Source organism: Rhinichthys klamathensis, unplaced genomic scaffold, assembly GCF_029890125.1.
Source record: "Rhinichthys klamathensis goyatoka isolate OS25496 unplaced genomic scaffold, OSU_Roscu_1.1 h1tg000247l_1, whole genome shotgun sequence".
Classification (NCBI taxonomy): Eukaryota; Metazoa; Chordata; class Actinopteri; order Cypriniformes; family Leuciscidae; genus Rhinichthys; species Rhinichthys klamathensis.
In genome coordinates this window covers 1,848,579-1,875,574 of record NW_026606769.1, presented here as the reverse complement: position 1 = coordinate 1,875,574, position 26,996 = coordinate 1,848,579, and the positions used below count along the sequence as shown (strand labels likewise).

General features: G+C 37.2%; 1 protein-coding gene across 1 annotated transcript in view; it reads left to right on the top strand.

Annotated features, from left to right (window-relative positions):
- The window catches only part of greb1 (growth regulating estrogen receptor binding 1), a 35,689-nt gene extending 12,291 nt beyond the window's left edge, over positions 1–23,398 (top strand). Inside the window, exons 8-32 of the mRNA XM_056266347.1 lie at positions 494–616; positions 4,648–4,770; positions 5,095–5,280; positions 5,525–5,875; positions 7,607–7,735; positions 7,819–7,920; positions 8,015–8,212; positions 9,086–9,266; positions 9,359–9,542; positions 9,660–9,796; positions 12,228–12,576; positions 12,701–12,816; positions 13,608–13,813; positions 14,711–15,186; positions 15,268–15,370; positions 15,840–15,995; positions 16,103–16,242; positions 17,615–17,776; positions 17,967–18,171; positions 18,267–18,429; positions 18,850–19,071; positions 19,163–19,298; positions 19,397–19,597; positions 22,512–22,650; positions 22,766–23,398. Of these exons, the coding sequence (XP_056122322.1) occupies positions 494–616; positions 4,648–4,770; positions 5,095–5,280; positions 5,525–5,875; positions 7,607–7,735; positions 7,819–7,920; positions 8,015–8,212; positions 9,086–9,266; positions 9,359–9,542; positions 9,660–9,796; positions 12,228–12,576; positions 12,701–12,816; positions 13,608–13,813; positions 14,711–15,186; positions 15,268–15,370; positions 15,840–15,995; positions 16,103–16,242; positions 17,615–17,776; positions 17,967–18,171; positions 18,267–18,429; positions 18,850–19,071; positions 19,163–19,298; positions 19,397–19,597; positions 22,512–22,650; positions 22,766–22,929 (4,652 nt within the window). The 3' untranslated portion in view covers positions 22,930–23,398. The remainder of the gene's footprint in view (positions 1–493; positions 617–4,647; positions 4,771–5,094; positions 5,281–5,524; positions 5,876–7,606; positions 7,736–7,818; positions 7,921–8,014; positions 8,213–9,085; positions 9,267–9,358; positions 9,543–9,659; positions 9,797–12,227; positions 12,577–12,700; positions 12,817–13,607; positions 13,814–14,710; positions 15,187–15,267; positions 15,371–15,839; positions 15,996–16,102; positions 16,243–17,614; positions 17,777–17,966; positions 18,172–18,266; positions 18,430–18,849; positions 19,072–19,162; positions 19,299–19,396; positions 19,598–22,511; positions 22,651–22,765) is intronic.
- The last annotated feature ends 3,598 nt before the right edge of the window (positions 23,399–26,996 follow it).

The window sequence follows — 26,996 nt, the reverse complement described above, 5'->3', positions numbered from 1 at the left end:
ATATTAGATAGATAGATAGATAGATAGATAGATAGATAGATAGATAGATAGATAGATAGATAGATAGATAGATAGATAGATAGATAGATAGATAGATAGATAGATAGATAGATAGATAGATAGATAGATAGATAGATGGATGGATGGATGGATGGATGGATGGATGGATGGATGGATGGATGGATGGATGGATAGATAGATGCAAATACTTGTCTGAAAGTTTAAAAAAGGTTTTAATAGCCTTGAAATTACAACATTAGATAGATAGATAGATAGATAGATAGATAGATAGATAGATAGATAGATAGATAGATAGATAGATAGATAGATAGATAGATAGATAGATAGATAGATAGATAGATAGATAGATAGATAGATAGATAGATGCCAGACAGACAGATAAATAGCAAAATGCTGAAATGAAAATATCGAGTTTATCTTCTGCTTTTTTGTTAGTCATATTGACCACTGACCAGTTGTGCTGCTTTTTAAGGCTCCATGGTAAATTCTGGGCCTCCCAAGAAGAGACACAAGGGATGGTCCCCAGAATCCTCTGCTCCTACAGAAGTCACCCCCAGACCTGCTCCCAACACCACGACTAATGGCACCAAATCAGGTAGACACACTTATATCTCTACTGACATCAAATTCACTGCCCTCATTTACTGCTTCTTGTGTTGTGAACAAATCTGTCTTTCTGAATAAGAGTGCATATATAGGATTTTGGGACAGCTTAGCCCAGAGTCATTAAAAGATCAGTGGGTAGTAGTATTTGGGTTTCATTCAGATACAATATTTCTGCTTCTACATTTGCAACATATTATTCACCAGGAAAAAAAATTTAAATTAAGAAATACCATGTTGAAAGATCTAATATAGTTGTTTTTTCTTGTAATTGTGTAAGAAGCCTATTTTTTGCTATGAAATTAGCCATTGATGCTGATATAGCAATAAAATAAATAATATATAATATTATAAAGCATTAGGAGGCCTTTTGGCTAGGCATTTTAAGGCTAGAGAAAGAAAAAAAAACATTTTGTGCCCAAAATATGATGTGATCTGACTGCAGCACAGGCTCTGCCAAATAGGGCTTTATAATTATAGCTATTATATGCTTTATAAATCTTCAACTGATTTTCCCAGGAGAGCACTATTTTCAAACCAGTATTATAAAAAATATATATATTTATTTTTGATAACTGTTAATGCTGATTGGTCAGGGGTTACTTAATAAAAAACAGGACCAAAGCACGCACATCACTGGCAAAAACAATGCTCAAATTGGGTGCTCAACAAAGGTACCGGTAATAAAACTATGTGTGAGTCCACTATTATTTTAGTTTGAATTTAACACACCTCGTAACCATGTTATTTTACTCTAGCCCAGTGGAGACTGAGACACTGCTGCTGCCACTGCTGAGCTTTTCATATTTGCAATACCTCTCACGGTGTGACCACACTCATGTCTTTTACATCACAAAAATGTGATCTGCAAGTTGACAGATCATGTATCGAATAAAAGGAAGTGATTATCAGTTTGTTCCGGAATGGTAGGCCATTTGGAGCAGCCCTAGAAACTAAAGGCTTTTTTGCATCCTTATTTGATCTCAGAACATATAAGTTCCCATGCCCCCCTGTCAACTCTGAAGCAGGTCGGGAACCACTGACCAGGCACGTGTACAGGTAGGGCTCAACCGGGCTCAACCTGTGCAGAGCACATGCCCTTTTTGCCGAAGTGCCCTTTTTTTGGTGGTGTTTTTATTTTTATTTTTTCATAAATCAATGCTATTGGTCACCCTTTAAGTCTATCTGTCTGTTTTAAAAAATATTCAGCCAATGAAAGATCTTAAAAAGCGTTTGTGTAAATCTTGTTCGATCTTAAACTGTCAGTAAAGCTGATAACTCCGCCCCCTCTATCGTGACTGAATGAACTGAAGCTCTGCAGCGGCCGCACAGCAGACAGCAGCTGAACGAAGTTTTGCCAGGGTAAACAAAGATCTTGTTGTTTGAATAAGTACTAAACACGTTGTCTATAACACTCATATTTTATTTATTTGATGTCTGACTAAGATATGTGGGGCCTGAGAGAGAGGGCTATGCTAGCATACGTATTTATTATGTCTATGGCCAAAACGATAGCCTAGCCTGTGCATAGCATTTCATTTGTTATAAAATGCGATTTTGACCAAATGTATTTTACAACAGGAAAAACTGAGCACCTATATATAGCTATAACAATCTAGTTGGTAGCTGTTGATGAAAATGTAATGATGCCGCCGGCGCCGTTTCGGCAACCCGCGGCTCTAGAGCATAGACAGTAGAGCTTGTGCGTGCGGCTCTTAAGCGCCGCCCTAGTGGCTCCCTGGAGCTTTTTCAAAAATTTGAAAATGGAAAAAATATTTTTTGTTTTAATATAATTTCTGTACGATGAAAAACATGACAAACATTCTTAAAGTTTTTCAACGTTGTAAAAATGTGTATAATAAATATTTAATTTCAACATTTCTGTCAACGAAGAATTTACGTCATAGACTGTGACACACGTGTCTGTCAGATCGGCGTGATGCCAGACCGGTGGCTGACAAACAAACAAACTAATTGGCGGGTGTGTCATGGGCCATGGATCCCAAGGGGAAAAAGAGAAAGATAGCTGAGCACTCCCAACGCACTCTAGTGCGGCGCGGGACTTGATGGCCGAGTGCGGGCGCGTGCGGTAATGCACTCACTCTACTAAAACAAAATTTAAACGATTTACAGGCCAGAATTTCTATTCATGTTTGCAGCGTTGAGCGATATAGCCAATCACAGACATATGTGTTGATTTCTTGAACGCAATGGCCAATCAGAAGCATTTAAGATAGACTCCCCTCACCGCTCAAAACTGACTTTTTTTGTTCAGTGCTGAATTCTGTATGCTGGCAGATCCTCTAATTATAACGAACAAAGTGTGGATATTATGAAAGATTCATTGTGCAGTCAGCTTCATTGATAACAACAGAGATGTGTGAGATCGCGATGAACTGTCAGCTTTTTAGGAATTATTAAGAGAGCGCGCATTCAGTCATGCCAAACCAAGCACGCATAGTAAACTGCTTGCTTTTTATGTTAAATTAACAGTGGTTTGTGTTTTAAAACTTTTAATGCTTTAATAACAAATAATTTATCAGGAGGATGTATGGTGGCGACACGTAGGCTAACTTGAAAGTATTTGGAGGTACAGAAAAAAGTCTTTTTGCGGGCGGGTGCGGGACAAAACATAAATGTTGCGGGCGGGAGAAAGAAAGTTGAGAACGTCAGTTATAACGACCCACGCATTAAAAAATGGTCGGGTTAAAATCGGGCTCATAATTACGTTTAATGTGTCGGGCCGGGCTTGATTTTTTGGGCCCGATCTAAGCTCTAATTTGTAGCCTACTTATCGTTTTGATACTAGAGGGCTAATATAACACTTACAGCATGTGTTGCTTTTATTTTTTTGCGGCTCCAGACAGATTTTTTTTTTTTTTTTTTTGGTCCAATATGGCTCTTTCAACATTTTGGGTTGCCGACCCCTAAGCACAGGCGCGCCCCCGCGCTGTTCGTACTGGAACTACAAAGTGATCCTCGTCGCCTAGGTAACATATATTTCTAAGAAATGTGTTCTTTGATTTATGATTGCTGATACACTTAATTTATTAACATTTAATCATGTTATGATAATAATATTAAATTAAGGTTAATTCAAGGCTGTTAATATGCACGTATTTGCAATGTAATTTTTAATCTATATAGTAGGCTATTCTATACTCTCCGGTCGTCCTCACATGTATAAACATGGTTTTACTACAGTAATATTGTAATAGTAACTTTAAAACCAAAAACATTACATAAGATCACTGTTAAATCTTTATATTTTATCATGCAGAATGTAATTCATGATTTAATTCATTCCAAGGCTTAATTTAATTGATCCAAAATAAGCAAAAACAGTAATATTGTGAAATATTTTTACAATTTAAAATAACTGTTTTCTATTTGAATATATTTTCATTGCTGGCTTATTTTAATAAGAGACCTTCAAGAGACCAACATTGGTCCTCCACAGTATCAAGTTTTTGCCATCAAATTCTTCTTTGCAATCAGATTCTTTAAAAAAAATTAGGTTAATTAAAGAGACTGTTCACGCCACATCTGTTCCTGAGCCGGTTAAGAACCAACTCTGAAGCCTTTGCTCAGAGGAGAGACTCTCAGACCTTCATGGCCACAGTGAAGTCATAAACATCTTCAAGCATGGCTCACAGAAGGTTGCTGTTGTAATTAGGTTTAAAGAACCCTAAAACCTTGTATATCTATATTATTATTATTATGGTTGTTATTAATAGTGAATAAATCATGAAGATTTGACCATTTCCTCCTTTTTATGTAGGCTTACTAAATAATCTTGATTTAAAAAAAGGGAGGGGGTGCCCTTTTTCAGTTTCAGCACATGCCCCTCAAAAGGTCTGTGCACGGCCCTGCCACTGACATAAGAGATTTAGTATTGGGCTTGATTTTGGGATGGTGGTTATTAAGGATGTGTGATGTGTGTGCACTCAGACCTCATAAGTCAAGTGAGTGTTGATACACTATTACATCAACTATATCAAGTGTGGATGTGTTTGTCTTCAGCTGACAGCGGGGCATCTGCGGGTTTATCTATGGGGTCCTCTCTGCCCCTTGGCCCAGGGGAGTCTGTCACAGTGCCTGATCATCTACTCCAGACTTGTGGACTACGGCCTGTCATTTTTAAAGGTAAGATTTCTAAATGTTTTTTTTTTTTTTTTGCATTCTGGTGACAAACTATTTTTTTTCTGACCCTATGTACAATAACGGCAGTTTCTGTTACTAATATTTATCAAATAAATTACATTACAAAATAAAATAAAAATGACATATTTCCAATATTAAAAATATTGGAAATGTCTATATACTTGCAGAAGAAACAAAAATAATGTTTTCGGTGGTTTGTGGCTGTTTTGTCTACCGTGTGATGTGAGCAGTGTCCGATAGCGGTTCCCACCACTTTATCTTGGGCCAGCTGTTCAGTTACACCCTTTTTTGTGCTTTTGTCTGTAGGGCACGGGACACTGCCACATTTGTGTGGGAGCCTCGGGGACGTGCTTGTGAGTGGCCTGCTGCAGAAATGCTATCGCAGTTCCCAAAACCTCCCACGCGTCTACGAGCAGTACGGCACTGCTCCCATTCAGCCCATCTCCACTGAGATGCTGATCCTGCTGACTGTCTACTATCTAGTGCAGCTTGGTGAGAACAACAGTATTTCAGTGTGAATGTATACGTGCACATTCCACACAGTCTGTTTATGTACAATACCCCCCCCCCTCCCCCCCCCCCCCCCCCCCCAATATGAGTCCCTTCCTAAAATATATGTGTGTATAAAGATCAGTTTGTACTGTTTAAGAAAAAGCACGGAAACCGTAATGTATCAAGCTGAAGAGAACCCTTTTCAGCAGTATTGTAAGTGTATCTGTCTATCATGTTACAACAGCACCTGACCAGGCTCCTCTGATGGAAGACTTGGAGCAGATCTTCATGCGTTCCTGGCGTGAGTCGCACCTGACGGAGATCCGGCAGTATCAGCAGACCCATGCACAGTTTCCACCTCCTCTTCCCTGCCTTGCACAGCCCCTCACTCCCTCTCAGCTCCCCTGGCTGGCCAAACTGGCCACCAGCTCATGCGGGGAAGGAGTTCTGGTGCTGGACACAGCGCACTCTCTGGCCGAGGCGCTGGAGGACACCTTTCACAGACTGGTGGATGGCAGATTGAGCCACACCAATTATGTGGTGATCATCTGCATGAACAGGAGCCAGGAAATAGAGTCATGTGTAGTGGTGACAGGTATGTAGGTTACAGATATCCAAATAATAATGCTAGATTTTCTTTAAGAATATCACTAGAAAGTTATATCAGTACCATATCTACCAATAGAAATGTTATCTGTATTGATATTGGATATTTATTTGCGCATGTTTATTTCCTCTGTTTTTACATTTATATTACATTTGCTATAATGTAACGCGTACTTCAAGTTACTCTTTAGAAAAAAACAAAAATAATCTAATAACACCGTTAAATCTTTAGCAAATTGTAATAAATACTATATATAAATAATGCTAAAATTATAACGGCTTATAGTTAAAAACTACAGCTATCAACGTAATAAAATAATTGTGATTAATCTCATGTTTATTTTAGAAAGCATAACAAAGCAGTAAACTAAACATTATCACATTAAACATATTTAATATCTAAAGTGTATTACTTTAACTTTATCACTGCAAAAAAAAACTGCACAATTAAAAATGTGTTTAATTTAAAATAGTTTTTCACACTGTACATTTTAATGTTTTGATGCCTAAACTCACTTATAGCATTTAAAACAACTGATTTTATTTATTTATATTACTACTAACAAATAGTATAGAATTATGGTTTGCGGTCTTAACATGAAAACCTTTTTTTTTTTTTTTTTTGCTGTGTCGGTCAGAATTTTAATAACCATATGTGATGAGTAGGGATGTAACGATTCACTCATCTCACGATGCGATACGATTCACGATACTGGTTTCACGATACGATTTTCTCACGATTTTTTTAACAAATGAGATTTAAGACAAAAGTGTCCCTTTTATTATTTCTCAGACAAAATGCTGCACATTTCTTTTTAATTTAGAATATATTTGTCAAATAATAAAACTACATTAAAAAAATTCCCTTCAAGGTTGTTTCAACTCAGTCTTTCTGTCTGTTTGGTCAAGAGGCTGGACACTGGTACCTTCGCACACTATGTAAAAGACTGTGTAAAATTAGTAGTACCAGATTGACAGGGGTTTTACATTGTAATAAAGGCAAGATTCTAATTTTGTTATAATTTGTATCATTACACTAGTAAGAGTAAAAAAAAAACACATTTAGAGAAAGAGATAGTAAAATAAATACAACACCTGGTTGCCACGGAAACACTGATGCACCTTGTGATCTCCGTGGCTCTCGCAATTGTAGTATTAATGACTTTTACATGAAAACGGAGGTGACTGGTGTTACTCACGGTGGTGATTATTATTAGTCTACGGAAAGTCAAAATGCCGCCACACCTCCGATTTGAATGAGTCAACGTCAACATCTACGCTTGCCGTCGCCAAAGCCATGTCTACTGTTTGACGGCACGTGCACACCAGTCTATGGCACACACTGGTGCGGCGCGAGCGGAGCAAACCGAGCGTTTTCAGTTCATTCCTATGGAAGTTGAGCTTGGCTCACACAAGATCAAGTTCCATGAATGAAGTGAAAACACTCGCTAGCTTCACGCCAGTGTGTGCTCGCTGCTATTGTGCTATTGTAAAGCGAGGTTCACAACTTCACAGTAGGCTATAGTAAACGCGCCCTGCGGTTTAAAACGTGTATCGCGATTCGTTTAACATTTCAACCGACTTGAATCGTCACACATTTTTATCGATTTTCAACCGGTTGCGAGTGAATCGTTACATCCCTAGTGATGAGCATGTAGATTTGAAATGAAAATGAATTGAAAGTGGATTATAATTTTATAATATCTATGTTTTCACACAGGGAAGCATCAGACTCGTGCTCTAGCTGAGAGTCTTCTCTCTCCCAGTGATTGTGTGAGAGAGATCGTCCATGAACTGTCTTCTGGAATGGCAGCAGAGCTGGGGTCCTATTTCAGTTCTTTGGGTCCAGGTAAGACCTCTGGATTGATACACGGTTCTCACCTCTGCAGTTTCCCCATTCAGTGTTTAATGCACCTCTTTACCACTTATCAGATGGAGATGTGGAGGCTTTGCTGGAGAAAGCCAGTCCTGAGAACACCTCCCAGTATTCTGGTATAGAACCATCAGGAGACAGTCCTAAACCCAAGTGTGCCGGTGAGACTGACTTTAGAGTATTCAAGTATAAATTTATTGCAATAAATACCTTCATCGTAAGATGTGTTAACACTTCAGTCGGATTTTTTGATAGAATTCTCCATAGAGTGGCACGAGATACGGCCCGTTCAGCTTGCTGTGGCACGGAAGCTGCTCTCGCATGTTTGTGCCATCGCTGATTCCAGCACACAGAACCTGGACCTCGGTTCCTTCGACAAGGTTGAGTTCTTAATCTGCGTTCCGCCCTCTGAGGTCACCTTTCATCAAGTCGTCCTTCACCTGTGGAACTCCGGTAGAGTACCGCCACTCATTATCCATGAGTCTCTACTGCACCCTTACAAAAATGTCATTTTATCAAGTAAACTTAAGTATTATTTTCAATGATACTTTGTGTTAAGGAAACTAAATCAGTGTACTTAGTTTACTTACAAGTGTACTATTTCAGTCCCTCTTGGGACTAAATTGGCCCACTTTTTAGTTTATAAAAGTATACTTTTAAGTGTAACAGTAGTAACCTTTGAGTACACAATTTATATCTAAGTTTTACATACGGTTACTCTTAGTTTACTTCTAGTCCACTTTCTAATTTACGAAAGTACACTTTTAAGTATACTTTACAGTAAACTACTAGTTTGATAGTTTTTATACTGCAAGTTCTTTAAGTAAAGTTAACATCATACTTATAGCTTTTAGTTTATTTTTGCACTTTAAGGTAAAGCCAAGTATACTTAGAATACTTGACTGAACTTTTCTTAAGTATCTCGAGTAAAAAATCATAAAAAATATTTAGGTCAAATATACTTAGACTTTTCTGTATACTTGCCAGTATAAGCCAAGTATACTTAAGTATAATTTTGTTAAGTATATCTCTGATGATGAGTACATACCATGTAAATTAAAAGTATACTCTATTATTTTTTGTTTAAAAGAAGTGTACAAATAGCACACTTGGAAAAAACTTCTTTTTCTTATCGTTCTTTTTTTCTGTATCACAGATACAGAGCAATTTTATTTCTCGTCTTGACATATTTCCCTTTTAAAACAGGATGTTAAAGGTCTTTTCCTTTTTTAAATAGGCAATTTTTGTCACAGACTTGGATAAATCCCATTGAGGTATTTTATTAATATTGCAGATAGATCTCACTTCCTGCTGTTGTATTTCCAGGGGTGTTACGGGAGTTAGGGCTGAACCAAGACTGCTTTTCACTGAAGGAAGCGGAGCAGTACGTGGTAAAGCTGAACCAGAGTGCAGTAGGAAAGATCAACAGCCTCATTCAGAAATCCAAGATGAACCCCTACACGCTCTTCATACTGGTGCATGATCATGCACACTGGAACATCAGCAGGTATAAGACCTCGCATGATTCTCCTTGAACCTTAGTATCCTCTTTGCTTGGCTGTTGGTGGAACAGTCTCTGTATCTTTATTCTTATGACAGTGGGCAGTGCAGTGGAGGAGACTCCAACTTAGGTCTTGTGGATGGTCTGTTGAACTGCAGGCAGATTCGAGATGCTCCCAACATCCTGACGCTCCATGTGACTTCATTCCCCTTCACCTTGCAGACTCAGTACACACGCATCAGCCCTTACAATGAGATCCACTGGCCCTCTGGATTCAATAAAGTAAGAACACCACATACTATCTATTTAAACCAGTAAGTTAAGCTCCTGGAATCGCTCTTAGAGGTTGATTACGACTATAGAACTTTTTGATTTTGTCTTCCTGTTTTTCTCACTTAGGATGTGGATCTTTATCACGAGAAGACAAAGTACTTTGGTGTATCTGAGCTGCTGGAGACGACCCGCTCTGGGAGTGGCCTTCCTCTTCTACGATATGACAGTTCATTTGAGAGCATGGCTGCTGCTCTGGAGGACAGGTTTGTTTTCAGTGTTACTTTTAACATAACAGCTATTAATTAATGAATAGTAGGGGTGTAACGATACACAAACCTGACGGTTCGGTTCGTCCCACGGTTTTGAGGTCTCGGTTCGGTTCGGTTCATTTCGGTGGGGTGGGGGGGTTTAGAAAGCTAAAATTGCTTTTATTTTTTATTAAACAGTGCTTTAATGAACAAATTGTGTCCTTGTCTTTAAATTAATTCAATTACAAGTAAACGTTTCTCAAGGATAACAAAATTATCTGCTAAGCTGTAAACTACAGCCCTTACTTGCACATTACTACATTAAAGCTTAACAACAGAGCCTAGACTTTTAGGCTAAATGATAATAATCAACACTCAAATAACAAATTGTATGAAAACATGTAAACTGCACATAAGGCAATTTTTGCATTAACATGTTTTTACTCTAATTTGTTATTGTTATATAATAATTTACACAGTTGCTGTTATTTTCATGACAACTATTTAAAACATACATTAAATAATCAAGATATCATAAACAGGTTAAGTAAAATATTATATATAGGCTAATATATAGCATTTATTTAGTGAAAGAGTAAGCAAACCAGCAAGCTGTGGACACTGAATGACTTGCCTGAGGTAAATATAAAGCTATGTGAAAAACTAAGCGTTTTATTGACGTATTTCCGCTGTTGAAACACTGATTGAGTGTTTACACGAGTTATGATGCCTTTCAGTAAGTATACTGTATCTTTCAACATACCTTCGGGTGTCCATTCATGTTTATTCTGTAACTGAGGAAGAGATAATCGCGCTCCGCGCTGCCGCATGCATACAGTGATATCTGTCACGCCACATCTAAGAGCGCCAAAACGGCATTTATTGTTTGCATTTCGTGATCAAATAGACATAATTTGAAAGATTACAGCTTGCTTATTATCAAAAGTAACAAAACACTGAGCTTATTGCGATTATATGTGGTTAATGGTGGTTAGGCAACAGCCCTGTATTCGTTGTGTACACATAACACATGAGGTGCAATGAGCCGGTGCTGGGCGGGGCAGCAGGGGGCGGGGCGTTTTCGGTTCGCCATGAGAGTATCGCGATACGTATCGTGGGTGGTGTATCGCGGTTTTTCGGTTCGGTTCAAATATCGTTACACCCCTAATGAATAGCTTATATACTTCGGTGCATATACGCTATGGTTCAAAAGTATATGGTCAGTAAGATTTAAAGGGTTAGTTCACCCAAAAATGACAATTCTGTCAGTAATTACTCACCCTCATGTTGTTACAACCCCGTAAGACTTTCGTTCATCTTCGGAACACAAATTAAGATATTTTTGATTAAATCTGAGAGCTGGATCACTCCTCCATAGGCTTCTTAAGGGATCGAAACTGGCCAGCCTACAAGTTATGAAAGACATCGTTAAAATAGTCCGAGTGACTACAGTGGCTCAATCTTAAGTTTATCAAGCGACGAGAATACTTTTTGTGCGCAAAAAAACAAACAAAATAACGACTTTATTCAACTAATCATTTCCTTCTCTGTGGGCCGTGATATTTCACGTAGTGATATTGCGCAAAGCTTCTAGGTTGCACGTCACACGTAGGCTCACTATTGGCCGACGCTGGTCATGTGTGTGATGCGTGACGTACAACCTAGAAGCTTTGCGTAGTTTCACTACGTGAAATATCACGGCCGAACAGAGAAGGAAATGATTAGTTGAATAAAGTCGTTATTTTTGTTTGTTTTTTTGCGCACAAAAAGTATTCTCGTCGCTTGATAAACTTAAGATTGAGCCACTGTAGTCACTCGGACTATTTTAACGATGTCTTTCATAACTTTTGGGCCGGTCAGTTTCGATCCCTTAAGAAGCCTAGAGGAGTGATCCAGCTCTCAGATTTAAATTAAAAATATCTTAATTTGTGTTCCGAAGATGAACGAAACTCTTAACGGTTGGAACAACATGAGGGTGAGTAATTACTAACAGAATTTTCATTTTTGGGTGAACTAACCCTTTAAATTAACACTTTTATTCAGCAAGGACGCATTAAATTGATCAAAAGTGACAGTAAAATAACTTTTATAATGTTACAAAAGATTTATATTTCAATAAAATTCTGTACTTTTGAACTTGCTATTCAACAAAAAATATTGAGGAAAAATGCATCATGGTTCCACTGTTTTAAACATTGATAAAAATAAAAAAAATTCTTAAGCCCAAAATCAGCATATTAGAATGATTTCTGAAGGATCATGTGACACTGAAGACTGGAGTAATTGCTGCTGAAAATTTGCCAAAATTGTAATAATATTTCACAAAATTTTTGGTCAACTAAAAATATATATCATAAGAGATTTCTAAAACTTACCGACCCCAAACTTTTGCCTCCGCGTTCACCATGTATGATGTTTTGTATGAACTCCTCTCCTTACTTCTCAGGTTTCCAAAACTACACAGTGCAGTGATTCGCACCCATGTGCTGATCCAGCATTACTCTCTGGCCCTGATGGCAACAGCGGGTGGCCAGCCTTTACAGGCTTTGCAGAAGCACATCTCAGTGGAGACTCTGGAGATGGTGCAGTGTCTTCTCAACACACCCCAGCGGTGTCCCAGCCATCACGGTCACATGCTGCTCTTGCGGATCCCTTCACCAGCTCTCGCTGCCTTCGCTCACCAGCGCCTGTGCCATGTCCGCAACAGACTCGGCCTCCACAAGCAGTTTGAGATCATCCTAGGGGATCCATGCTCTACTCTCACTGTAGGAAATCACTTCCTGGACCAACTGAGGGTATTTACTTTTTAATCTTTGTTTTGTTTTTTAAATAGAAATGAAATATTGTGTCATTTATTCCTGGTGTATTTGTCCTGATATCCCTAAATCATGGATCCTTTTGCTCTTTAATTGTCTCTAGGTATGGCTGAAGATCTTAGACCCAGACTGGGCTCCTCGGACATATCTAGAGCTAGAGGCTTTACCCTGTATCCTCATCTTAACCGGCATGGATCCACTTGGAGAGTCTTTACCCAGGTAAAACACTCATATTAACTTGCTTATTTTAGTTTTTTGTAAAATTCTAGAAATTACAGGCATGTATCCAGCTGTTAAATATGTTATTTTTTATTGTATTTCATATATACAAATTTCATATAACAAAAACTACCATCCTTTAAGAGTAGTTTCTGCAAATTGTTCAATGAATCATGAAATGGGCCTTTTAAAGCTTTCTAATCTATTTTGTTTGCCCAAATAAAGGTTTAGTGAATTTGTACAGAGGTCAGCATGACCTCAGAAAAATAATTGCCTGTGGCAATTTGAGGCCACTTTCAAAATCGTTTTGCTAAATTCATTGTTGTGTTGTCCCAATTTGATATATTTATTTTACTAGCACAGGCTATTGGGAGTTTTATTATATTCATAATGTCAAGCAGAGTTAATATCACTATTAACCTATGCACATCTCCATGCAAGCCTGGACAAATTTATTTATGAATTTTAAATTAATTGAAATTTCTATATAATATATTACAATATATTATTATATTATTGTTATATTATAATGACATAATTAATATAATATATTATGTTTTTTCCCCCAGCTAAATATTGCTATAATGTAGAGTAAAACATGCTTTCAAGTTTTAGTGATTGTATTTGAGTGCCAAATTTGAGAGAATTTAATTCATTTGAGGTTTTTTTTTTATTTTTTTTTTTTGTGAAGTTTTGAGTTTTAGGAAAGAAATAGATCTTAAAACAATAGCTTTATTCTCATGGTTTGTACTTAGGCTTACCTCTCACTCATGTTGTTCCTTTGTCCCCAGATCTCTGAAGTACTGTGACCTGCGTGTTATCAGCCTCTGGTCTCTGCAGCGCACCACTCTTGAGCAGGAGCTGGGATTGGCTGCGTACCTACTGAAGACAAAACAAGATGCCCAGCATGGGCCCCACGCACCCAGCGATCTTTCTGAGAGTGACCCTGAAAAACTCAGCAGCACTGACAACGAGGAGGAAGAGGTTGTGGTGGATGGTCAGTATTGCAAAGCCAGAAAACATGAAGTTTTTAATAAACTGAACATAAATCATTTCGTTATGAGAGTACGTGCACCATTTATACACTAAATTAAAAGGACATTTTCATGGTCAAGGCACACCACAACAAACATTCATATAGTCAGAGAAAAATAATATTAAGCTGTTAGACAGCTCAGCCTCATGCCGTCTGTGTTTTAACACAGTCTTCAGCACAGCTTTTAGGAAGAAGAGGATTCTCTTCCAAGACTCCAGCATCTCTTCATTGTAAGTCTCATCATGTAAGAGGAAATGGAGATTAACCACCTCAATGACTGCATGTCCACATAGGTAGAACTGTTTCTTTCTTCGGGGACATTACAAATCATTCAAAACATGTAATCTGTATTTATCTAAAATGTGTTTAAAATTAAAATCAAAGGATAACTTTTTTACCAGATTTTTATTGTTACAATGTCGGTAGTGTATGCAAATAAACAATGTGTACTTTCTCCATGTTACCTGCACCCAGATATCCCTGTTTATTTGTCGGCAAAAGTTGTCTTTTAATTGTAACACTTTGGGTTCTTAGTTAAAATCTAACAAAAGTACTTGTTGCATCTCTCCTTCAATTTTATTTAACTCCAAAAACATCCTGTAAAAAAACGATACATTTTTTTCCTGATAATAACTGATAAACTGATCAAATAAACGGATATCCCGAGAAAAAATGCCTAACGTCACTTTTATACTAATAAAGCATGGGAAATGTGTCTGATTTAGGACTTGGGACAGTGATCTGCGGTTTTGCTTTCGGAATGGTTCCCAAAACTGCTGAATTCAAAGGTTTTTACTTGCAGCATGTATTTTGAGGGATTCTCTCACACTGACCTTACCTCTCTCTGGTGGTCTATAGTAAACAACGATCTCCCTAGACTGGGTAACCAGGCCTCCCCAGCTGGCTCCCAACACCCAAAGTCTGACTGGACTCCTTTGGATCCAGAAAAGCAGCCCAACCAGAGGCGGCAATCCAAATCCACCTCGTCCGGCTCTTCGTCCTCATGGGGCTCTCCTCTACGGCAGAACTGCTCCTGGGCGTGCAACCTCAGCCGCCCGCCTGTAGTGCTGCTCCCTAAGGCTGTCTATGACCTCATCACCACTGTTGATTCCAGTGGCCTTCCCAAGTCCACTTCCTTCCTCCCTCACTCTTCGGTAGAGTGGGCCAGCTCCTTTAGACCCCTCCTCAGTAAGATGATGACCTGCACCGAGCAGTCGCTGTATTATCGCCAGTGGACGGTCCCTAAACCCTACCACATGGACAGCAGTAACCGAGCTGAAGGACGCACTGATAACTTCCACCCACGAAAGCTGCTGCTAAGTGGGCCACCACAGGTAAATGAGGGTCTGGAACACTGGGTGACAGTGTCAGTATAAGACTGGTGGGATAAAATGGCTATTGTTGTGCATGTTCAGGTGGGGAAGACTGGGGCGTATCTGCAGTTCCTGGGTATTCTCTCTCGTATGCTGATCAGACTGATGGAGGTGGACATTTACGATGAGGAGGACATCAACTGCAGTACGTATTAGGGATGGAAATAAAAAGGAATCTCTAATCATGTGTTTGATTCACTGAAAAGAATTGGCTTGTAAGAGTTATTCATTCAGGAATCGGCTGGATTTTACTGTTTGTGCTGTTGGGTCTTGATTCACTGAGAAGAACCGACTCCTAAGAATCATTCATTTTCGTAAATCGAACTACACTGGTCGTGCTGTATGTTTTTGAATTACTAAAAAGAACTGACTCATACGAGTCATTCATTCAAGAATCAGACCACACTGGTCGTGTATGTTTCATACTGTAGATTCAGCTGTGTTTCGGTACACGTACAAAAAACATGTGAACCTTAATTCGGTTCCGGTATTGTAAAACCTTTTTTATACATTTGTGACACACAGGTTTTATTCAAATCCTTAAGCGCTGAAGTCTTTAATCTCTCTTGGTGTCCTATAGGTATCAGTGAAATAATTCATCTTTTTTTCCCCAGAGTGCGAGACTGATTTGATGCGATATCATCAGCCCGTTGCGTTGTGGCCCAACACAGACACTGTGCGAGGGATGCCCTTTGATTACACCATCCATGATCCGAAATATGAGGACATTAGCACTGTCTATTCACCAGACTTCACTCTGAATTCAGAGGGTGAGACCATCAAGACAATCTGGTTTAGTTGAGCCCTGCTGTAGTAATTCTGACATTTAAGTAGGTTAGTATTATTAAAATGGTTTGTTTTGTCTTTATTGCTTTAGATGGACACTCCAGGAGGCAGGAAGACGTGTATCTACGCAGGCGAACGGCAAGGATAAAACTCTCTAAATACGCAGCATACAACACGTACCATCATTGTGAGCAGTGTCACCAGTATATGGGTTTCAATCCACAGTATCAGGTGAGTCTTATACACTTTATTGCACAGCTCTCTTGAATATTTGATTCGTCATTGAGATTGTGATCATTCTGTCAGGGTTAATTTTGGTAATAAGGACCGGCTGACTTTACATTATCACTTACTGTATACTCTGTATTATAATGTGCAGTGTTGGGGAGTAGTTAACTACAAGTAGCGACGCTACTAACTTAACTACATTTTTCAGTAGCTTAGCAGTAGCTCAGTTGCTTTTTAAACAGTGTAGCTTTTCCAGTAGCTAACTACTTTTTGCAGCAAGTAGCGGTGTAGCGCGAGCAAAAGCTACATTGTGTTTTGTTGAGCCTGCGCGAATCAGCGCGATGCAAGGATATTCTTCTTCTTGTTAGATTACAAACTAATTTGTTTTGCCATTACTGCCACCTGTTGTTTAATCACGCATCTTGCGGCTAACGGTTCACTGACGTACAGAAGATCTCAAGCACAAATTTAAGGACGCACATACAGGTGATTAATGGCCATTTTAAAATGTATTAATTATCCTGCTTTATTGCTCTCTATGTTACATCAAATTTCTATTTCTGATTTAATAACAATGAACCGCCATGATCTGTCCGCGTTTGGTAATGAACATAAAAGTCCACTAAACTAAAGTTTGCGCCATCGTGTTTCAGTTGAACAAAAAATGTAATCTTAGTTTGTTTATCGCACGACAAAGGCTTTGATCTAATTAAATTGCTGTATAGATTTGTTGTGACTGGATCCAGAGCGAACCGAACTGTGCTCACAAGCAGCTTGTGATTCAGGTTCTTCTTTCACAGTAAATTCTGCGGTCTCTATCACATCACTGCATGTGAGCGAGTTTAACGTGCATTGTCAGTGCCACATGTGAGCGGTTGTTCAATGTATTTTCTTGCCAAAATGCAACCATCTCACAATCGGTATTTTTGAGAAAAGTCTATACATGCAATTTACGTTGGATGTATATTTTGTTCTTGCAATGTTGTATTTGTTGCAATTTTGCACTTTTGACAAACAAGTCTGAGATATTTGAGTGTTGTGTGTAATAAAACAATAAAAATCATAATTGTATTGCATTGTTTTAAACACTAAATATTTTACTTAAAACATTCCTCAGACACTTATTCAGTTATTTATAATATATGTTGTTCAAAAAAAGCAAAAGTAGTTTCAATGTAGCTAGCTACTTTTTGATAGTAACTTGTAGTGTAGCTAACTACTTTTCCAAAAGGGTAGCTTGACTGTAGTTTAACTACTTTAACTAACGAGTAGCTTGTAGCTTGTCAAACTACAGTTTCAAAGTAGCTTCCCCAACACTGATAATGTGTGCATTTTGGTCTGACTATATTTTGGGACGTTGATTTTCTCTTTGTAGCTGTACGAGTCCACCCTGCATGCCTTTACCTTTTCTCATCTTCTACTGGGAAATGAAATCCAGCTCTACTTCATCATTCCCAAATCCAAAGAGCATCACTTCGCCTTCAGCCAGTCAGGAGGCCAGTTGGAGAGCATGAGACTGCCTCTTACTTCTGATTGGGTACGGACTAGTAGTCAACTAGTAGAGGCCAATTTTGCCATAAGTGCATGATGAAAATGACATTTTCACTCCATAGTTTTGTTATACAAACTAGTAAATGTCTTCTAAAAGGTCTAAGCTTGACTAGTTCCAGACTATGTAATTGAGTAATTACAAGAACAACGATTAAAGCTAGATTTGATGTTTGCAGAGTCCCGATGCTATCAAAAGTCCAATTTTTACACCCACCACCGGTCGCCATGAGCACGGCCTGTTTAATCTGTATCATGCCATGGAAGGAGCCACCCACCTGCACATTCTAGTGATTAAAGAGTACGAGATGGCCGTCTACAAGAAATACTGGCCCAACCATATAATGCTTGTCCTGCCCACTGTCTTTAATGGAGCTGGAATAGGTAACCACCAGTAGATTTTCATCCTGTGTAATTGATCTGTTGATGTTGATGTCAGTTAGTTTTTAATACAGTTGCCTTCTCTCCCACATTCTCAGGAGCAGCTCATTTTCTGATTAAAGAGCTTTCCCATCATAACCTGGAGTTAGAGCGGAGCCGGAGAGTGGAGCATGGAAATCGGCCACCAGACGTCTGGCCCTTCATCATCCTCGCGGATGATTCCTGTGTCATGTGGAACAGTGTCAATGTTGATCCAAAAAGGTGCTTAATTTTGATTTAATTTAATTACATATATTATTTATTGTTTTTATATGTAGTTTTTAGCTAGAAATTACATTTTATCAGCTCAATATTTTATATTATTTTTATTAACTATATATTATATTATTTTATTATATTATTAACAATATTTTTTTTTTGTCCTTTTGAAATTGTGTTTTTAGTAATTTAGTCATTTTTAGTTGTTCCAAATGACTTTTTAGGATAATAATCTCTATTATTATTAATAATAAACAAAAAATAAATATTAACTACATTTAAAAGAAAAAAAAAGTTAAATAAATGTATCCTGTCATCAAAAAAGACTGATGGAAATGAATGGGTCAGAAAGTATGGGAACAGAATTTTAATATTAGATTCATCCCTATTTTGTCTGAAGTAGTGTGTTTGTATGTTTTTCAGTGGTACCACAGGGACAGAAAGAAATGTTTCCTTGAAGCAGGTTCTTCACCACATGGAGTCTTCTCCAGAAATTACTCAATATGGCTTATGTGGGATGAGGAAGTGGTCCAGTCGTGGAGGTGTGGCCGGGCAACACAAAGAGCCCTTCTCGCGTGGACACCTACACGACTTTCTGCTACTTAATGTGGACCTCACACAGAATGTGCAGTACAACCAGAACCGGTGAGTTGTGAGAATATCCAACTAATTTGGTTGGTTTTTCCTTCATTATTTACCAAATATTCACATCTTCCCCTCTTTCTCTCCACAATAGTTTCACATGTGATGATGTGGACTTCAACCTGCGTGTCCACAGTGCAGGACTCCTCATCTGCAGATTCAACAACTTCAGTGTGATGAAGAAGCAGATCGCCATTGGTGGATACGGTACCTTCATCATCAAGACTAAGGTGGTTTTCTAGCCAGCGTCCAAAACCATTTTACTGTATAGATATATGACAAAACATTTCATGCAACTCCTTCTGATGTTCTTCTGAATTCTCCACAGATGACAGATGTCCCCACCACAATCCAGCCGTCTCAGTACATCTGTGCTCCAGACAGCAAGCACCTGTTCCTGGCCACACCAGCTCAGCTACTGCTGGAGAAATACCTCCAGCACACCAGCCATCGCCTCTTCCCCCTCAGTGCCCAAAACTACAGCCACCCAGTCCTCTCTGTCGACTGCTACCTGAACCTTGGCCCAGAGGTACTTACTAATACTAAAATCCATAGTAGACTGATGTAGGGCTGCACAATTCATTGGATTAAAACCATACAATTTAAACTGGTCATGACATGAGAAATCAAATTCGCCTTGATCTTTTGACAAATAAAGAGGTCTTTTTACCATTTAAACATCCTGCAAGTTTCATATCTTAAAGCGTCCTCAATATAAACAAAGCATTTATTTAATCAAGCTCCAAAAACGTCTCGTTTTGATATTGCCGCATCTACATACATTTGCATATGACTGCCTCCAGAGCAAGATATCGACGAATAATTATACATCATCGCACCATAGGCTCGCCCACTGGCATTCAGTCGCTTAACAGCTGACATTTGCCTACACTGGATGTGACCATCGCGTCAAAAGCAAATAGAACCCATTATAATCACTGACGCTGTCTACACTGGATACAGTATACAGATGCGCGTTCAGTTTCTGACATACTCCAAGGACTTGAGTCTGTCGACAACAGGACAAATGGAAGAGTTAACCCTCTGATGGTCTTCGGGGTCTATTGGACCCCAAATGACTTTTGCTCAAATTAAAAAAAATGTTCTCTTTGTCCAAATGGTTTGAAACTTTCTACGGCTCTCAACACTTTCTAGATCTACAAAAAAAAAAAAAAGAAAAAAATTCATGATATCTGTTTTTATGTTGGCGTGACAAAAATAGTCACACTCGTGGTCTTCGGGGTCTATTGGACCCCGCTATCAAAATAGACAAAATAACATCATCAAAATCAGAAACAATGTAGAACACATAGACAGAAATGACAGAAATAAAGTGGCACACTTCCAACAATGCAAAAAACATCCACAATCCAAAATTATCATGCTCACCACAGGCGCACACACACACACAAACACACACATAAACAGGAATACATTTATACAGGAATACATACAGACTATAAAAACTGTTCTCTTATCATTTGTAAAATAAAATAATCTAAAATGCAGAACCACCAGAAAAATAAATTGGTAACACTTAGACGCATTGAAAATGTGCACACACACACATACACACACAAACACACACACACACAGACACACAAACACACACACACAGGAATACATTTGTAAGGCTATAAAAAGTCTTATAATTTGTCAAATAAAATCATACAAAATGAAGAACCACCACAAAAATAAATTGGTGACACTGTACACATAAAAATAAAAATAAAATGTACACACACACACACAACAACAACAACAACAGTGAAGTGCCAAACCTGCTCCAACCCTGTCTGCAGAAGTCATGCAGTTTACCATGCATAGTGTTTTTTCAGTACAAAAAATGCTAAATTTTGACAAAAAATATTTTATTTTTGTTATAATTGTGATTTTATAATATTTAGATATGAATCCAACTGAATCCAACTTTAGAAACTAAATCTTTCAGTAATTCAAATAGCAAATAGCATATAATGGAGCTCTATAGCCATCTAGTGGTTAAAGTGATTTATTACAAATTTTAACCTGTATTTTCCAAAAAATGGGCAAAAATCTTACATTAAACCTTGTAAAATTATCCATGGTATCCCCAGGAATGAAAGTTAGACATCTGGGTCTTTTATAAAATTTATTTAACATAAAATGCTGTTTTTTTGTAAAAATCCTATTTAATTAAATATTTATTTATTTATTTATAATAATTTAAAAAAAATCATAAATTCTCCAAAAACTGCACAAATGTTGAGTAAAAACATTAATAAACAGAGTAAAATTATATTTGTAAAAAAAAAAAAATATTGTTCGGTTACAAAATTAAATGTTGTTGTCTGGGGTCCAATAGACCCCGAAGACCATGAGTGTGACTTTTTTTTGAAGACCATCAGAGGGTTTTAAAGAACGCTCGCTTGACGCGTCCAGTTTAAACAGCTCGTTTGTGTCTCTGTACAGACTTCAGAAGGATCCCAGTGTCGGAAATAAATGGATGGTTTATTTTAATGGCGTCCCGGATTGTGTCGGAGGATTATATGTTTGTTCGGAGCATTTTGTTTTGTAAACGATCCACAGACACAAACTTTTGTTGAAAGATGAAGCAGTATTGCATAGCAACTGTATTGGATCTGACTGCAGCTGCATCGCAAACCGTAGAGTAAGTAAATTATTTCATAATGCTTTGCCTGTAAATGAAAACTTCATTAACATTATAAGTGAACCTCAAGGAACATATTAAAATTAAAATAAAAAAATCCATGTCATGACCCCTTTAAATAAATATATGCACTCACTGCGTGTTTCAGATTGAGGCACTGTGTTAATGATCCAGTGTTTTCATTGTCTTGGAGCGGCTCAGTTCACAGTATCTCACGAAATGGCAACCATCTTCCCTAAATTTGCAATGAGAAGCACTTATAAACCTGCTGTTGCAACAAAAGAGCTCTCTGAGATTTTAAAATTATTAAACACTGTATCCAGTGAAATTAAAACTTTTTTTGTGTATTTTAAAATTAACGTATATAGTTTTTTTCTTAAATGTTATAAATTTTTTTTCTTAATTTTATTTTACAGTACTATATATAAAATAGTAATATTTCTTAACTATTATTTTTATATTTTCATTTAGTAATAATAATAAATATTATTATTATTATTATTATTAGCCTTACAAATAAGCACAGCCAACTTGATAGTTTTTTTGTTTTGTTTTTATTACAATTGCAATTTATATCAGAAAAAAAAATGCAATTTTATTTTTTTTGTTTTTTGTTCCCAAAACGTGAAGCCCTAGACTGGTTGTGACAGATGGTAACACCACCCATGGTACTTAAAGGAACTTCAAAGAGTATCATGGTGTGGCTGTTGTATCGCTACTATGTGACCTATTCTGCACACTTCCACATGATTCTAAATAGACCTTTTGGTGGTTTATTTGTGTCCGTTCCCAGGTGACCGTTTGCTTTGTCAGCTCCAGACCTCACTCCATTAACTTCAGCACTACTGGACTGCTCTTCAGTGGCCTCCTCTTATACTTCTGTGATTCCTTTGTGTCTCCTGGATTCCTCAAAAAGTTCCAGTTCCTGAAAGGTAAAGACCAGGGAGATAAATAATAAATGTATCTATTTGTCTGTCTATTTAGCACAAAAGAAAACACTGACAAGTGATTTTCTGTTTAATAACCATTTACTCTTTTCTGTTTCAGGGGCGACTCTGTGTGTGATCTGTCCTAACCGGAGCTCTCTACGTCAGACTGTAGTTCGGCTGGAACTGGAGGACGAATGGCGGTTTCGTCTCAGCGATGAGTTTCAGACTGCTAATGCCAAAGAGGACCAGCCTCTCTTTTTCCTCACAGGAAAACACATATGACTCTCAAAGCCCGAAGACTTAATCACTTTGGTCTTATCAACTGTCCTGTATGTATATAATATTAGCTCTGTACATAATGCACTGGATGTGCTGTAAATTTCCTGCTTGCTTGCTGTTGGTGTTTATTCTCCTTTTAAGATCATACAGTAAAAGATTATTACATTGCATATGGAAGGAACTTCAAAGAGTATCATAGTGTAGCTGTTTTTTACATCTTCTTTTACATCTGTATCATTGTTTAAATTGTATTTATTTACTGTGACCTTTCTGTGTTTTTATCTTTCTATGTTTTATTGTTTGGTGTTTTAGTTGTTGTTGTTTTTCTATCAGTAGGATCTTTTAACGTCAGCTTAATGCAGTTATGAAGTGTTAAAATAACAGATTGAAGTATTTTGTAGAAAAGAGTATTTTTGTAGCTGTGTTTGGCCAGTTCTGTGATGAGGGCGTAATGTCATTAAAGTACTTGCATGTGTCATACATTTCAAATCTCTACTGTCTCCGCTCAACATGTTTTTTCTGTTGCAAATTCTTTTGACGCTATACCGCTGTATGAACACTAGAGTGCAGAGCAATCTTAAAAGTTTCAAATGTGTGCTGTGGTAGAGATGCTAAAAAGCAAATGTATTGTTTTATAAAGCTAAAAGTTATGCTTTTAACTGGCTCAGAAATCTAAGGTGTTCTTTATTAAAAATAAAAATAACAATTTGGTAATGTTTGTAATAATGTTTAATTTGTATATTGAGCTGCCTATATTGTATATTGGTTCTTGTGTATTGAATGTGCCCGACAGAGGGCACTAAACCTTGTGGTCTCTGCATTGTGTAAGTAAACCGGTTATTCCAAGCCATTTCAAAATATGCTTGGAATATTGACATTGCAGTTCACAAATGTCAGTTGTCCGTGCCTCCACAAACTGATTTGATTAATTCTTCCATCTATGAATTAAGATAACCACAGATAGGTTTTTTTTCTTTTCCTGTGTGTTTTTATTGCTCTTGGGGCAAGAAAAACAAGATCTGAACTTTTTTTGATACATATTTACGAGTAAAGTAGCACATTACAAGTAAGATGCATTGCATAATCAGATTACTTTTTTGATGTTACGAGTAAAGTAACATTACAAGTAACATGCATTATGTAATCAGATTACATGTTTGTTGTAACAAGTAAAGCAATGCATTACAAGTATCATGCATTACATAATCAGATTACTTTGTTGATGTTACGAGTAAAGTAACACATTACAAGAAACATGTATTATGTAATCAGATTACTTTTTGATGTAACGAGTAAAATGACGCATTCCTAGTATGTGCATTATGTAATCAGATTAAATTTTTGATTAAGAGTAAAGCAATGCATTACAAGTAGGCCATGAGACAGGACCCCAAATTTGGGCTACCGGTACCATTTTGAGGGATTACATTTCTTTTTGATTTTCATGAAGGTACACATCTCTAGTGTTGGAAAATGTGTGATAGCATCCGATCCATGGTAGCTTTCATTAGAAATCAACACTTATAGCATCCTACCTCAAGGTAAGGTGTTCAGTGACTACAAGAGAGAAAAATTTATAATTTTAAAAATGTATTAAAAAAAATTATATATTTTTTATTATAAAAATTTTATAAAATTTAAAATTTATTTAAAGATAAATTCATTTATCCTTTTTCTTGACATATGTTTGAAAATCGTCCTCCGTAACCAAAAACTACCTTGAATCTAATGCTATCACACATTTTTCAAATACAGGGTCATACCTACACAAAAATCACCATGCGGTTTAATCCCTCAAAATGGTACCAATCAACCCTCTGTCTCAAAAAAATAACATGCATTACATAATCATTACTTTTTTGATGTTACGAGTAATGTAACACATTAAAAGTAACGCATTGCGTACCGTAATAATCAGATTACTTATTTGATGTTACGAGTAAAGTAACATTACAAGTATCATGCATTATGTAATCAGATTACTTGTTTGATGTTACGAGTAACTGCAAATTACATTCTAATAACACAAATACATTTAATTACAACCAAAAAAGTTACTGCAGATCAAGTACAACAGTCACAGTAATATTGTAGATGAAATAGAGCTGCATGATGTCCAATTTTGTGGACAGATGAATACTCAGAATTTCCTCCCAACTACTTGGAAAATTTAACAAGATATGACTCCTTAGATGTTACTTGATGTTACAACATTTAATTATTTTTACCTGCAAGAGTCTCCTTGGATAATGAATGGATAGATATTCCAGAGCAACTTGGCATTTCTGACGTTTCTGGCCGCTGGCCATCCACATACAATGGCTTGCCAGCCACTTGGTGGCAGTGTATAGGATGATGTGCAACTGTGCAATCAAAACCTTTGCATACACAAGAAATGGCTTTTTGAATAGCTGTCCACTGTAGTGACCTCTATGAAAAGTTTATTAGTAATACTCTGATAAATTCAGTTTCCATGACAACGCATCTGCTCAGTGGTATACTCTGATGGCAGGACGGAAGAATTAATTACTTACTAGGCATGTTCTCACGGCATGTTATGTAACAGTTAACAACATGTACCATTCATCATTCAGTTAATAAGAGACATCAATGTGTCACTCAAAATGTTTACAGCAACCACAGCGTGTGTCATGTTTATATGGATCCTGGGGTTACGACCACCTACAAACGTGACTGCAGCTTGCAGTTAAATTCAAGCATGATACTTTAAATTAGATTCCAATCCACATTGGTGTCACCCATAAACACCCACTCTGGTTGCTGAGTAACTCAACCTTTTATCTGAGCTTAATTGAAATACCATTCATACTGTACTTGTATTCAGGTATATGGGATGTGGCTTTACATATTCCTTTGTCATCAGAGAGATTAATTATATTGTATTCTGTGGATATGAACTCACTGGGAAATAGAATTTAAAAAAATAAAAAAGGTTCTCAAATTCTGCAGGAATGTTTGAACCTAAATTAACATTTGAACATAGTGTACCTTAAATCAGATCAGTGTACGTTTGTATGAACTTGTGTGTGTGTGTGGATTTGTGCTGACCACATTTATCTCCAGTCATTACACTGTTACACAATTTAATCTCTATCTCTAGATACACAATTGACTTTAAGAGGACATATGCAGTCGCTGTCATTTGGTGTGAATTTATGGCTTCTTCCTTGAAGCATGTGGAAACGGTGACTCGTGTTGCAAGTGTACATTCTGACCGTGTCTGGTGGGGTAGGGGTCAGTATCACAGAGAGAGTCACAGCAACCGCAGAACCGGCCCCTCCTGAAATGACATGTGACATGATCTGGCGGGTCCCTGGAACTGTAACATGTACAACTTAAAAATAACGTTTTTATAATCAGACCCACAGTTGGAGCAGCCTAATTGTAAGTTAATTTAATTTAACTTCAGCAATTATTTCATCCAGCTGTGGTAAACTGCAACCTTATTCAATTACAAGCACTTTTATTAGAAGTACATTAAAAGTGAAAAACAGTGAAAACAACTATCTTGAAAACATACATTATCATCTTTGTCTTTTCAAATGCTTCTTATGTATAGATTTTAGAATGTTTTGTTAGACTTTTAGACTATTTTAATTATTACCATTCCCATACTGAAAACTTAAATCTTAAAAAATGAAAATCCATCATTAAAACATCATTGCAATTTTTTTTTTACAAAACCATGATGATCTAAATCAACTAAAACCAATTAACTATTTCTTTGTATGAAAATAGTTTGTATTACCTTTTACATAAACTACAACTGTCCCACAGGTGTGGTTTAATTTTCATCTCAACCAACAATTTTGTCCTCAATAAATAATTGTTATTCCTTCAAATGTTAGTGCACTTCTTTACCAAGGTGGCAACAGTGTCAGTGAAGACAATAACAATATCGTACCAGCATGAACACACACTATGAATTACCAACAGCGTGCTTAGGAGTGTGATATTGATTGTCTACACTCCAATAAACTATAAGTTTATATATATATATATATATTGCCACTGTCTTGTCTATGTTTGCTCCACCAATTAAAATAATT